The 15,603-nt window shown below is 45.8% G+C and overlaps 1 gene segment (V, D, J or C); it reads left to right on the top strand.

Moving 5' to 3' along the window:
* The window catches only part of LOC118595397, a 154,524-nt gene that overhangs the window by 127,807 nt on the left and 11,114 nt on the right, over positions 1 to 15,603 (top strand). Inside the window, 1 exon segment of the C gene segment in view lies at positions 15,383 to 15,434. Within this exon segment, the coding sequence occupies positions 15,383 to 15,434 (52 nt within the window).

Here is a 15,603-nt window from a genome sequence, read left to right as displayed (position 1 = left end):
CCACGGAATGCTCAATCATACCACAAGGAAACATGCTCAACTATGTTCATAGCAGCATTATTTATAATAGCCAAAACCTGGAAACAACCTAGATGCCCGTCAACTGAAGAATGGATAAAGAAAATCTGGTACATATACACAATGGAGTACTACTTAGCAGAGAAAAACAATGACATCATGAGATTTGCAGGCAAGTGGATGGAACTAGAAAATATCAATCTGAGTGAGGTAACCCAGACTCAGAAAGACAAACATGGTATGCACTCACTCATAAGTAGATAGTAGATATAAATCAAAGAATAACCAGAACGCAACCCACAGCTCCATGGAAGCTAGCTAGTATGGAGGACCCTAGGAAGGATGCATAGATTGCCCAGCAAAGGAGAAATGGATGAGTTCTACATAAACAAACTGGGGGTAAGGAGTGAAATAATGAGATAATGGGGTAAGGGATGGGAGAATGAGAGCTTAGGGAAATGGGAGGGTCAAGCTGAAATGGGAATAGAATGGGAGAGCAAGGAAAGCGATACCGTGATAAATGAAGACACCATGGGAATAGGGAGAAGCAGAGTGCTAGGGAGATTCCCAGGAATCCACAAGGATAACTCCACCTTAGGCTACTGGCATAGTTGAGAGAGTGCCTGAGCTAACCTACTTTGGTGATCAGATAGCTGAATACCCTAACTGTCATCATAGAACCCTCATCCAGTGACTGATGGAAGCAGATGCAGAGATCCAGGGCCAGGTCTCAGGCAGAGCTCCAGGAGACCAATCTATGAGAGAGAGGAAGGATTTTTATGAGCAAGAGATATCAAGACCATGATTGGAAAAAGTACAGAGACAACTAGCCAAACTAGTGGAAACACATGAACTGTGTGGATCAATAGCTGAGGATCCCCCATAGTACTGGACTAGGCCCTCTGGATAAATGAGACAGTTGTTTAGCTTGAACTATTTAGGGGGGCCCCAGGCAGTGGGATCGGGACCTTCCCTAGTGCATGGGCCAGCTTTTTGAAGTGTCTATGGTGAGACACTTTGGGCCACCTTGGGGCAGGGAGAAGAGGCTTTAACCTGCCTCAACTGAATGCACCAGGCTCAGCTGACTCTTCATGGGAAACCTTGCCTTGGAGGAGGTGGGAATGGGGGGGGATGTTGGAGAGGGAAGGCTTGGGAGCAGGAAGAGTAGGACAGGAAAGTCTATGTTTGGTATGTAATTCAGAAAATGTCTTCATAAAATATACATATATATGATTATATTTTATATATATCATGTTAAATAAAATATATTTTAGAAATTTAAAAAATAACTCCATCAGGAACTAAGATAGGGACCATTTTTGTGATATCTTGACCAAGAATCTGACTTCATTCTGCTTATATACTGAGAATTTGTGTGACACTGAATTTAAAGATAATAGATTAGTTTATTTGGCAAATGAAACTTCAAGCCAAGAGAACATCCAGACTGGTACTGAGGAAGCAGCTGTAACTGCTGAAGCAATTAGTATCACTGAAGAGAAACCTCCTTTGGGAGGGTGTGCTGAGACACTCGTCCAAAGGCTCCATGCCAAGATGGCAGAAGAACTTGGTGTTGTCATCCACATGGTACTGGTTTTGGAATCATGAAATGAGGAGAATCATAGTCCTGCTCCATGGTTTCAAGAGATACTAAGAACAATCAATATGTGGCAGAGTCAGAGTCCATTCACATAGATCCTGAAAGGTCACTGTGTGTAGTCAAAAGTTTCTCTGGTCCTGCCCAAACCCACAGTCTCATGTTCCTCTGGTTCCTGCCGGGCCTGCAGTCCCTCAGCCGCTTATAAAATAATCATTCAGAGGATAATATTATTTACAAACGGTATGGCTTATTGAAAGCTTCTTGCTCTTATAACTTAACTCAACCCATGACTATTAATCTATGTGTGGCCACGTGTTCCATAGCTTTACCTGCATCTCATTACATGTTGCTCCTTCAAAGGAGGGCTCGCATCTCTCTGCCTCTACCTTTCTTCTTTCCTGTCTCTCTCCTTGGATTTTTCACCTGCCTCTAAGCTGCCTTGCCATAGGCCAAAGCTGCTTATTTCTTAACCTGTGGGAACAACATATATTCGCAGTACACAGAAAGACATCCCCCCGCAAGGAATGCAAGATTATAAGAGCAAGGATGGGGGTCAGAATCATGATGGGGAAAACCACAGAGATAGCTGACTCATGCTAGTGGGAGCTCTGGATTGACAGCTGAGCAGCCTGTGTGGGACCGAACTAGGCTCTCTGAATGTAGGTGAAAGTTGTGTGGCTTGATGTGTTTGTGGTTACCCTGGCAATGGGACCAGGAATTATCCTGAGTACATGAACTGCTTCTTTTAGAGCTCATTCCCTATGGTGTAATGCCTTACTCAGCCTTGATCTAGGAGGAAGGTCTAGGTCCAGCCAATACTTGGTAGGCCAGCCTGTGTTGACTACCCAAGGGAGGCCTTACCCTCTATGAGAAGAGGATGGAAGTGAGATGGGGGCAAGTGGAGGAGGAGTGGAAGAAGGGGAAGGAGGCAGAACAGGGGTTATAATGTAAAAGGAAAGAAAATTTTAAATAAAAAGAAAGACATCCTTAAAACATACAGGCTAGTTTAATTTAATAGTTTTTTCCATAATTCAATGTCTGTCAGCAGCTGTCATTTTTTTGTTCATTAACATTTAGAAAAAAATTAAAGGTAGTAAAGCACTATATAGGATCCAAATGCCCTGTGTTAATTTATTTCCCATTCTTACGTGGCTTATTCTTTTTGTATTACTTTAATCTCTCTTTAAGATGTTATTTTTTTAAACTATTTTTTCTATGACTATCTATACCCATTTTCTTTACTTTTTTCAGTATCCAAGCACATTTTTAAGCATATTGTACCTGTTCAAAGGTTTTCTTGGTCTGAACCTGGCTTATTGTGTAGATTTCTAACTGTGAGAGCCAAGCTTTAAAGGGCCAGGTTACCTGCCATGATAGACCCAACAGGAATGGGCAGTCATATGCAGCAAGCATTTACAAGCTTTCCAGAGAAACTGCAATGTCTGTGCACTATGGCTCCAGGAAAATGTTCCTCTTGCCCTTCTGTGAGAGGCAAGACTCCCCACAGCTGTGCCTACTGGCCTCAGCTCTGGGAAGTTGCTGAGCCAGTGCACAGCAGGCATTTCTCCTGCTGAGCAGTGTGCCAACTGTTCAAGTGCTCAGCCGCATAGCAGGGCCTCTTATGGGGGCAGTGCCTCTGTACACCATGAGCACCAGGGCTTCCTGAGAAACTGCAGTTGTAGGCCAAGGTTTCTCAGGCCCTATGTTTGGATACGTGTGCCTCCACTTTGGATGCCAAGTGTAGTAGGTCTTTCTTTGGACTACCAGCTCTCAGATAATAACATGGAAACTTCTTATTAAGTATGAAAGCTAGACCTTAGCTTAAGCTTATTCCCAACCAGCTCTTATAACTTAAATTAACCACGTAGCTCATTACCTTTCCTTCATACTGTTCATCTGACTTTCTCTACATCTCACTGGCAAATCTCTGCCTCTTTATTCCTTACCAGAATTCCTGTCTCCTCCCGGAAGTCCTTCCCATCCTCTTCTGACTAGCTATCGACTGTTTAGCTCTTTAGTAAACCAATCAGAAGGCACCTTGGCAGAGATGCATCTTCATAGTGTACAAAAAGATTACCCCACAACACAACTAACCTTTCAAATTATGGAAATGAATTAAAAGAAAGCTTCAGTGGTGAAGGAAATCATCAACAACAGAAAGCTAATGCAAATGTAACTGAAGGAGGGTGTCATGTGATATTTTGTTTGTGGTCTGACAAATAAAGCTTTCCTGCAGATCAAAGGGCAGAGCTAGCCACTAGCTAACCATAGAGCCTGGTAGTTGTGGTGCATGCCTTTAATCCCTGCACTTGAAGGCTCATGCCTTTAATCCCAGAACTTGGGAGGTGGAGATAGGAACACAAGACAGGTGGAGATGGGATCTCAGCCTCATTCAGTCAAAGGATCCAGAGACATAAGACATGACTGTGGTTGCTCCTCTGCTTCTCTGATCTTTCAACCTTTCCCCCCTCCCCGATATCTGACTTCTGATTTTTATTGATAAGACTAATTAGATTCATACATCAGGAAGGGGCCAAGTTCCAGCCCCAGTAAGCAGCAGAACTTGGCCATGTGGTTCTGGCTTTAGAGTCGAGGGTATAAGAAAGGAGTTATGGAATCTCCCTCCATGGATAAGGAAAGCCACCGAGGCCATGGTTGTGTTAGAGTGTCCCTGTATGGAGCCCAGAGAGGTCATTTATGAAGCTATGCACGTGTTGGAGACCCTAAGATGCTGGAAATGCCCGGGTCATGAGATACCTGCCAAGGAAAGCTGCAGACTGGGTGTAGAACCAGCCCAAGAGAGAGAGGTGTGTTGCAGTCAACAAAGCTGAAAGGAGTTGAAGATCTGAAGAGTGTTTTGACCTCAGATGTGGAGATGCAGAATTTAGAGTTTGTCATGTTTGTTTTCAGCTTTGCTTTGGTCGGGTGTTTCCTCACTTTGTGCTCCCCTTCCTCCCTTTCAGAATGGTAACATGTATTCTGTGCCACTGGATATTGGAAGTATGTGATCTGTTTTTTATTTTGATTTTACAGGGGTTACAGTTAAAATATTGCCTTGAGTCTCAGAAAACTTTGAACTCTGGACTTTCAAATAATGTTGAAACTGTGATAGACTATGGTGAGTTTTGAAGTTGAACTGGTTGCATTTTTGCATTATGATATGGCTATAAGCCTATGGGAATCAGGGAGTGGAATGTGGTGATTTAAATAAGAATGGCCTCCATAGGCTCATATATTTGAATGCATTAGGAGATATAACCTTGCTGGAGGAAGTGTATCACTGGGAGTAGGCTTTGAGGTTTCAAAAGCCCAGGCCAAGCCCACAGTCTCAGTCTCTCTCTCTCTCTCTCTCTCTCTCTCTCTCTCTCTCTCTCTCTCTCTCTCTCTCCTTCTCTCTTTCTCTCTCTCTCTCTCTCTCACCCCCCATCTTCAGAGCAGAATGTAACTCTTAGCTGCTCCTCCAGTGCCATGTGCCACATGCTTCCTAAAATGGACTAAAACTCTAAAACTGTAAACAAGCCCCCAATTAAATGCTTTCTTTTGATGAGTTGCCTTGGTCTGGTGTCTCATAACAACAATATAATAGTGATCCAAAACACTATCTTAAAGCTCATTTAATAAATAGTGATGTATCCTCTAGACGACCCTGACTAAAACAGAACATATGTCTAACTGAACCACCCTTTAAGAATAAAGGCTCCTTTGTGTGGGACTGACCTAGGCACTCTACAGATATGTTACAGTTGTGTACTTGGTCCTCCTGTGGGGCTCCTAACCATGGGAACAGGGGCTGTCTCTGACTCCTTTATAGGCTTTTGTGACCCTACTCCTCATACTGAGTCTCTTTGCATCTCAGCCTTAATACATGGGGAGTCTTACTGCAACTTGATATGCCATGTTTTGTTGATATTCATAGGAGACCTTTCATTTCCTAAGCAGAAACAGGAAAAGTGGATTAGGGGATAGGAACAGAGAGGAAAAGGGGGAAGAGACTAGGAGGAGAGAAGGGAGGGGTAACTGTGGCTGGGATGTAAAATAAATAAATAAATAAATTGCGTTTTGAAAAAGAGTAAAAGCTCCTGAGGAGCAGCTCTAGATTCGAGAGTCCAGGAATCAGGTTTCCATAAGCCCTCACAATAAAGCCGCTAGAGGAAGACCATCACCATCCAAGGATTCTTTAAGAAGCCAGGCTAAGAACCATCACTAAATACAAAGTTTGGAACAGTGAGACCAGGGACACATCACCTCAAGAGAAAAGAAATATAGGCTGCTCCCAACAAAGTGAAAACATTTCAATATTACCAAAAAAAAAAAAAAAAAAAAAAAAAGGAGAGATAAATATAGTGAGGGTATTGTCATGTGATCACCTCAGTCCAAACCAGATCCAACTCTTCTCTCTGGTGAAACCTCAAAATCAACAAGAGGAAGAAATGATTCTCCTAGTATTTCTTCCTTTGCTTTCCTTCATTCTTCAGCACAGTGGCCAACATAGAGGACAGGAAAGGCTACCAACACCTATAGAGAGCCTTTTGTGCTAGGTTCTTGTTCTCTGTTTCCTCAAAATCTGCAAGACTCCCAAGGATGGGACTATCCCTTGAGAACTCTACAGATGAGGTAATGTGAGGCATTGAGCACGTGAGTGGCCTGTTCATCTATTAACTGCTCCATGAGAGTAACTCAGGCCTGTCTGTGTTGATATATTGTGTACCCCAATAAAACTTGTCTGAGGACCAGAGGACAGAGCCAGCCACTAGGCTAGACACAGGGGCCAGACAGTGGTGGCACTCGCCCTTAATCCTACCACTTGGGAGGCAGAGACCCATCTGGGTCCCTGTGAGTTCAAGGCCACACTGGAAACAGAGCCAGGCAACGGTGGCACTTTTTTTTTAATTTAACATTTTTTTTCAATTTACTTTATTAAGAGATTTTCTACTCACTATACACACCACCCACAGATCCCATCTCCTCTCTCCTCCCACCCCCTAGCCCTCCCTCCCAAGCCACCCCACATCCCCACATGCCCCAAATTAAGGTCTCCCATGGGGACTCAGCAGACCTGGGCACACTGAGCCTAGGCAGGTCCAAGCCCCTTCCCACTGAACCAAGGCTGCACAAGGCATCATACCACAGGCACAGACTCCCAAATGCCTGCCCATGCACTAGGGACAAACCCGATCATCCTGCCTTGGTGCCCCCCAAACAGTTTGAGCCAAACAACCATCTTCTGTATCCAGAGGGCCTTATCCAGTCCCATGGGGGCTCCACAGCCACCAGTCCACAGTTCATGGGCTTCCACTACTGTAGCCGGTCATCTCTGCACATCTTCCCATCATGATCTTGATGTCCTCCGCCTGCAGAATCCCTCCTCTCTCTCATCAATTGGATTCCTGCAGCTCAGCCTGGTGCCTGGCCATGGATCTCTGCATCTGCCTCCATCCATCAAAGGCTCTATGATGGTGGTTAGTGTATTCACTAGACCGGTCACCAGAGTAGACCAGTCCAGGCACCCTCTGGACCACTGCCAGCAGTCCAAGGTGGGGTAGTCCTTGTGGATTTCTGAGAGCCTCCCCAACACCCTGCCTCTTCCTATTCCCATGATGTCCTCATCTGTCATGGTATCTCCCTCTTTGCCCTCCCACTCTGTCCCTGTTACAGATCAACCCTTCCATTCCCCTATGTTCTCATTCCCCACTCCTTACCCTCTGCTACCCCACACACACACTCCCAGTCTGCTCATGTAGAGCTCATCCACTTCTCCTTCGCTGGGCCATCCGTGTGTCCCTCCTAGGGTCTCTTCCTGTTAGCTAGCCTCTCTGGAGCTGTGGGTTGCAATCTGGCCGTCCCTTCCCTCACATCTAGTATCCAGTTATGAGTGAGTACATACTGTTTGTCCTTCTGAATCAGGGTTACCTCACTCAGGATGAAACTTTCTAGTGCCATCCATTTGCCTGCAAATTTCATATCTTTTTTTTTACTGCTGAGTAGTACTCCATTGTGCATATGGGTGGTACATACCTTTAATCCCAGTATTGGGAAGCACACATGCCTTTAATCCCAGGAAGTGATGCCAGGGTGGAGAAAGGTATATAAGGCATGAAGAAACAGGAACTAAGGCAGTTTAGCTGAGATCCTTTTGGGTAAAGACTCAGAGGATTTCAGTCAGAGGATCTGTGGACCTGGTGAGGTAACAGGTGTTGACTATGGCTTGCTCTGCTTCTCTGATCTTTCAGCTTTTACCCCAATATCTGGCTCTGGGTTTTTTATTATAAGAACATTTAACATTCGAACACCTGTCCAAGGCCAGGCTACAGTGAGGTAGCATGGCTAAAAGCGAATACATCACTATTCCTGGAAAAAGAATTCTCTGTCCTTGGGACATACATAGTTTGGGCATGGCAGACCACATCTGACTGTGAAACTCAAACATCTCTGGGCCTCTGTGGTTGACTCCATCCTGTTCCAGGAGCTGTATCCCCAGGCATATACTGTTCTCAGTCTTCATCCACCAAACATCTCCCTGACACAGGTTGAGTATCTAGTCACAGCTGTCGGTCAGTCTCAAGAGCTCTCTAAAATAGGTGAGCACCACATTCTTTTCCCTCTCCTCTTTGCCACCAGAAAACACGTTATGGGAAGCTTGAGGGAAAAATGAGGCAGAAGGATCCTCAGAGGAAAACAGCTGCTACCACTGAAACATACCAGGCTGGGCTGTGTAAATACGTCAGCCAACTATGAGCAAATCTCTTCCTGTCATGTGCTCTTGATAACTAGCAATGGCTCTCCCCTCTGAGTGTCCAGCTCTCTCCTCTGTCCTTAAGGATATAAAGGAAAGAGTAGAGATGGTATGCATTGGTCTAAGATCCTGTGGAACACCCAGAACACTGCACCAAAGATGTAGGTGTCTCCACTGTGGTGGGGTACTATCCTCAGACTCTGAATCTTGGGAGCTCCTGGCTCTGACACTAAGACTCTCCCTCAAATGCTCTGCAACCCTCAGGATAACCAACTTTTACTCCAAAGAGAATAAGATAAAATGAGGTGATGGTTTTCAGCATGCCCTCCCAAGATCTCAGAGGGAACTGGACCCAGGGGATGGCATAATCAGCATGTCAATTATCTGAACTGGGATATGTGGGGAAACAAAGGCTTTTCTCCCTGTTTAAAAAGCCAAAACTGATACTGTCATGAGAACACTGTTCCGGCCAGCCTGCCTGACTCAGGGACAGGTGAGAGGGCTTAGTGTCTCTGGCCTCATCACTCTCCCTTACGAAGGAAGGCCTGGGTCAGTACAAACAGTGTTGTGCAGTGATGGGTGACACATGAGCAGGCTCTGATGGCTGCCATCCTCATCCACTGGTCCCTTCCTTGAAATTTTGAGGAGTCATCTGGCCTTGATATGAGGGCTTGTGCCTACTTTATTGCATCTGGTTATGCTGTGTTCAGTTGATATCCCTGGGACGTCTGATCTTTTCTGATGAGAAATAGACAAGTAGTGAATCTGCGGGAGAGGAAGGTAGATGAAGGGTGGGCACGAGGCAGGGGAGGAGAGGCTTCCTCAGTCAGGATGTATGGTAGGAGAGAAGAATTTTTAAAAAAGAAAATATGAGGAGCTCTTATACCTGCTGAGATTCTGAACCCCGTTCTCTTGACCTGAACCGGCAGGTCTTTCTTCAGTGACAGGGTTCTAAGTGAGAGGGGGACAAGTGAGCATATTAAGAATTACAGCATCTCCAGAAGTGGTGGTACACACTTTTAATCCCAGCACAGAAGCAGGTAGATCTCTGAGTTGGAGGCCAGCCTGGTCCACAGAGTGAGTTCCAGGACAGGCAGGGCTACACAGTGAAACCCTGTCTAGGCAGGGGAAAAAAGAAAACCCACAAATGTAGCATCTTTTATACTATTTCCAAGAGAGAAATGAGACAGAGTCAGCAGAAACTGTCACACAATGGAACTAAGTCAGCAGGAAGCTAATCAAACAACGTTGAGCAAAGGGAACACGGGAGCATGACAGCCTGAGCACATGATGTCTTTGGGACTGACAACCATAGCCCTGTACGGTAGGGAGAGTTGACTTCCCAAAGCACTGCCCCCAAGCTGTTGCTAGCTCTGCCAAGCAAGTTCCCAGTTTTCAGAAGGAGCTATATTCATTCTCCATACATCACGGCCTCAAGGAAAGCCTTCGGTCAGCCCAGCCCTAAATGGTCTCTGCCTCTAGGCTATAGATTCTGAACCATGTATGAAGTTTATTTCAGAATTCTTTCTTTGACTATTACCTTCTGGGATCTGGAACATAAAGTTCTCCTTGTGTTTTCTTTTCTGATTTGTGTTTGTTCCTTACACTGGGCATCAGGGGAGGGAGTTCTCTTCTCAGCTAACTCTTTTTTACATTTTTTTTATGTATTCAATGAACTCTGTTCACATCTACTCCTGTATCCCCCTCCAACTTCCTTATATCCCTCCCAACACACCCCCTCCTGACTGCATGTCTTTTTAAAAATCTTTTTACTGAAAATAAATATTTTTCATACAATATATTCTAATCACATTTTTTCTCCATCCTCATCTCCCAGACCCTCTCACCTCCCCACCCATCCAATAGCAATCCTCCTTCTCTCTCTTTAGAAAACAGGCAAAACACACAAAAAAAGCATAAAAACACAAAATCAGAAACTATGATATACAAGCAGATCAGTGAGTTTTTTTTTTTTTTTTAAATGGCCAAACAAAGCAATTACACACCAAAAAGAAAAATCTATCATGCTGGAATTTGGGCTGGTTTAATCTTGTCCAGGTAACTACAATTGCTGTGACTTCAGGACTGTGACAGCCATGCCATGTCCAGAAACTCACACTCCTCCTCATCCTCTGGCTCTTACCTTCCTTCTGCCTCCTTTTCTACAGTGTCCCCTGAACTTTGGTGGGTGGGGGAGTTCCTGAAGATGTCTTGTTTAGAGATCTACACTTGTCACTTAGTCTCATCACTCGGACCAGCTGTGCTTCTCTCCACTGACTGCTCTCTCTGCAAAAGGAAGCTTCTTTGCTCAAGGTTGAAAGCAGCCCAGGTCTATGGATATAAACATAAATACTTAGAAAGCAATTTGACAGTATAATCATTTAGCAAAATAACAATAGCACATTACCATCTCCCTAGCCAGGGCCTTTTGAGCAAGATTTCCACCCCAGGCATTAAGTTCCTTCCTGCAAAACAAGCCTCAAATCCAATCAGAAAGCAGTTGGTCGCAGTGTAATAGTCTTGCTACTCTTGCACCATGGCACACATCGTATCTGATAGATCAGTATTGAAGTATGCAGGGTCTAGCATTAGGTAAAACCATTTATGACAATTCCCTCCCAGCAATCTACATAGCACCTTCTAAAACTATGGAAACTAGGCAGCAGAGAGGAATCTTCCCAGCAAGTTTGAAATTGATGTCTCAGTCTCAAAGTGTGATGTCTTCAGCAATAGGAACTTACCGTGTAGTTATAATGGGGAATCCCTGACAAATAACTCATGAGGAAGTATCACATACCTTATATTTAGCTCTTCACTTACTTATTTCTCTCAGGAGCTTCTGACACCTGTTAGGTTTGCCACTACACGTGCCCTTGTATTGCTTCTGATCAAAGCTAAGGAAATGAAGATTTCTACTGCTGATGTTTGCCTAGGGGACTCCCTCCTGGAGTGAAATACCCAGACAGTGGTAGCCTCAAGAACATAGAGAACACCTCTCCAGGACAGAGGACAAACCTAGAGACAATGCACTCTCCCATGCCTGGACATCAGGAGTATTCCTGTTCCAATTGCCTTGTCCACTGCAGTGCTAGGCCCTAGGAAAATACTGCCAGAGCCAGCACAGCACACCAAGGCTCAGAGGCCCCACCTTCAGGACCTGGACCCTTGATTAAGCTGTCCATTGTCATTGTCTTCCAAAGCACATGCCAACCATCATGTCTGATATCTCCTGTGCCAGACATCTTGATCCAGAAGTTTGATGATGGAGTGAAAGTTGCTCCTAACCATCTTTCAAACTTATATCTCTACATCCCATAGGAGCACCCACAGCTCACCAGCTGCTCTCAGCAGCTCCACGGACCTGCTCTGACTCATATGAGATGAATGTCCAGAGTAACTTTTCCACCTACCTGAGTGTTCAGTCCTCAGCTGAGACCCAGGTCCCATTCAGAGTAGCCATGCCAAGAACTTAGGTTCTTGGTACAGAATCTGTTAAGGTGTGGAGCTGAACAGGTAGGGTGGGACAAGGTGAAACCTTCCAGGACACAGTCAGACAGAACAAGGTCTGACAAGATAGGGTACCTGGGATAGGGTCCCAGAAGACTCCAGTTGTGGGGCAGAGGCTGGAAAACCAACTCAGCCCTGGCCAGTACATCTCAATGTACAGGTCCAGTTCCTTACCTGACTCTTTGAGGGCACATGTCTGCAACACTATAATGGCTAATCTTGGTTATCAACTTGACACACTTGGAGAGTTCAAACCTCAATTGAGGAATTGCCTGTATCAGATTGGCCTAGGGGCATGTCTGTGGGCCTTTTTCTTGACTGATAACTAGTGTAGGAAGGCCAAGCCCACTGTGGGTGGTACTTAGGCAGCTGGCTCTGGACTATATAAGAAATACAGCTGATTCTTTGGCTCAGCATGGTTTGGTTTGGTTTTTAATATTTATCCACACTATTATATAAAAGAACACATCTCCCTTTTATGGCTAAATAGTACTCCATTATATAAATAATTTATAATTTGCTTATTCCTTCACCAATTGATGGGCATTTGAGCTCTTTCTAATTAGTGGTTGTTATGAATAAGCTGGTATAAATATTCCTTTCTTGTTCTGAGGATAGAACCTAATGCCTGTACTTGTTAGGCAAGGTACTCTACCAGTTAATAACATCCCTTCCCCCCTCAAAAAAAGAAATATAGCTGAGTAAGCCAGAGGAAGCAAGCCAAATAAGCAGCATTCATCCATGACTCTTGCTTCATCTCTTCCTATGTTCCTACCCTGACTTCCCTCAGTGATAGCTTTTAAGTTAGAAGATGAAGCAAACCCTTTCTTTCCCAAGTTGCTTTTGGTTGTATATTTATCATATACAACAGAAAAGCAAACTAGAACACCCATGTGTTTTTCCTGTCACGTGTCCATAGTAGATAGGGCAGAGGAGGTCTGCAGACCTAGACCATGGTTACTCAGAAGCAGCACACAGATATCAGAAATGAGATAGGTGGATTTATTGTTTAACAGTGATCTACCATAGCTCTGCACAGCTGAGAGGTGACAGGAAGGTCCAGAGCTTCCTCCTGGGATGTCAAGTCCAGTCACACTGCAGCCTACAAGGCATATTACATCATAGGAGAGGACTAAGACCCAGGCAGGCAATAGTGCCTGTAGCTTAGCTAGACCTCTACAGTGAGTGAGGAGGAAAGCCTGTGAGTGTCCAAACTGTGCGCTAGGAAGTCCATAGAAGGTACCTTCCATTCTCTTACTAGTAACTGATGTACCACAGCAGGAGCAGGTGTCCCCTGGGGAGCCTGGAGCAGCCCTACCCCTCCTTCTCTTAAGAGACCACCTAAGATAGACCTGAGGCTCTAAGATCTAGAGCTCCTCCAGAGAGCAGGACCCCAGCCAAGAGAACAAGGAAGGCTGGTCCTCTTCTGTCCCTCACTCTTAGAGCTCAGAACACAGTGTAGAGAGGGGATCCTCTGGACTGCAGCCCACCTCACTTTCCCATGTCCCCAGGTCTCCAAGTCAGACACCACCTTTCCTATTCACCCACCCCACCTGGGTCCCAGGTCCCCAAGCCAAATTCACCTCCTCTCCTGATCACCCCATACCATCTGTGTCCCCCATGTCCTTACTTACTAGAGTCTCATGCCTAGCTTGGGGCTACAAATCTCCATACTCCCTAAGCACCCACTACTGGCCTGTAAGGCCCAGCTCTGAACAAACTCTCATAGGTAAATACGGACTCTTTCCTACCTTGGATCCAACCCCAAGACTTCTCCTTCAAGAGAAGACCACTGGCAAAGAACTTTCTCTTAGAGCTCTGAACTGTTCCGGGCACCACCCAGGACAGAGCTAAGACCCCTGTGGAGACCCAGAAGCTCTAGTAGAGACCAGGAGAGGACACATCCACCCTGAGCACGGATGACACAGCACCAGAGATGCTGCCCCTTCAGGACAATTGAGATGACACTTTAGACTTCAATTTAGGTCACTTTCCTGTTGTATGAATATGATCAGAAAGCAAAGGGCAGCCTGAGCACCTGACAGGAACCCAAGTGCACTGCAGAGATACCCAGTGGCAGATAAAGTATCTGCGTGACTGCCCATGGAGGGACACTGCCCCCCACCACCATCACAGACCTTTCTCCATAGCTGATAAACACCTCAAACACAGGTCAGTGACAGATGGAGGCAGCCCCACCTCTCATCTGCTCTTATTTCAAAGAGAAGAAAACAGGCTCCAGAACTTCAGTAATTGTTTTGAGAAAAATCACTGGTCCCTGACATGAGACATGACTGACAATTTGGGTGTCAGGCTCTCCAAACTCTGTGGTCTATGATTGATGCAAGGTTTTGGCTGAGCAGAGAACCACAGTGTTAACTGGGACCACAGTGACTCATGGTTCAACAAAAACCTTCTGTTGGGAGCTTTCCAGGGGCAGCCTGGGAGCTTGAGGAAGCTAGGGAAGAAAGCGAGAAGGGTAACTTTCTGGAAGGCAGGAGAGCAGTGCAGAGGGAGAGAGAGTTCCTGTGGACAGGTCCTGCGCTCCTAGGTGGAGAAGGCATGAGGAACACAGGCAGCAGAAGGCTGCAGGGCCCTACCAAGGACTAATGAGGGGCTCCCAGGCCAGAGCGAGGCAGGTGGGTTTGCTGAGAGTACAGGGTAGGTGTGGCTTCCTCTCTCCTTCCTTTGCTTCTTCTCCTGCTTCCTTCTTCTCTTCTCTCTTTACAGGGTCTCACTATGCTAGGCCCATCTAGCCTGAAAGGTACCATCCTACAGGCACACCCCATCCAACTGAGCCTTGGTGGAGGTCTCTCCAAACAGGGACTCCAAGGGACTTTGGACTGGGCTTTTTGTGGCCCTGGATGTAGGGCTACCTCACTGTGCCTATGCTTACTTCGATGTCTGGGGCCAGGGGACCCTGGTCACCGTCTCTTCAGGTAAGTAATCGATCTGGGGACTGTGGGGTTCCAAGCCAGGCAGTGGTCAAGGTTTTAGTATAAGAACAGAGGCAGAATAGAGGCTGTGTTACTGGTACTTCGATGTCTGGGGCCAGGGGACCCTGGTCACCGTCTCTTCAGGTGAGATCTCCTCTGTTGGCTACCACCTTCTCTCTGGCAACAAGCCAAGTGTCTGGGGTCTCTAGATAATTTGTGTTCAGTCCAGATGGGGGTCAGGTTTTTGTTTGGGCAGCTGTAGGAGTTGTGTTCTTGTGCAATGCTTTTGATGTCTGGGGTGCAGGAGCCCAGGTCACCGTCTCCTCAGGTAAGCTGCCTTTCTTTCTGCATCCTCCATTCTGAATCTCGAAAAGATATTCCCAGATTTCCCCAAGTTGGGCTATCTGCAGACTCTATAGACTGCATAGGTTTTTCTGTAAGTGTGAAGTCTTTGCTCCCAGGATAAGAGGCAGGCAGAGGCTACAACCTGTGGCACAATGACAACCATGGTAGACAGACCTTTCTGTTGTTTGACTAGATGGATAGAGGTAGGGGTTTTTGTATACCCACTAAAGGGGCTTGTGACAGTGTGACTACTTTGACTACTGGGGCCAAGGAACCATGGTCACCGTCTCCTCAGGTGAGTCCTTACAGCCCCTCTCTTCTGCTCAGCTCAGACAGATTTTCCTGCTTTTGTGGTGGGGGAAATGAGTATATCTGAGTTTCAGGTCATGAAGGACTAGGAACAGCCTGGGAGTAAGGATAGGGTCTTCATGGACCCTGGCTGACACAGACAGACATCCTCAGCT

This window comes from Onychomys torridus, chromosome 14 (genome assembly GCF_903995425.1).
Source record: "Onychomys torridus chromosome 14, mOncTor1.1, whole genome shotgun sequence".
Taxonomy (NCBI): Eukaryota; Metazoa; Chordata; class Mammalia; order Rodentia; family Cricetidae; genus Onychomys; species Onychomys torridus.
Note: the sequence above shows the minus strand (reverse complement) of the source record. Positions and strands in the feature narration are given on the sequence as shown.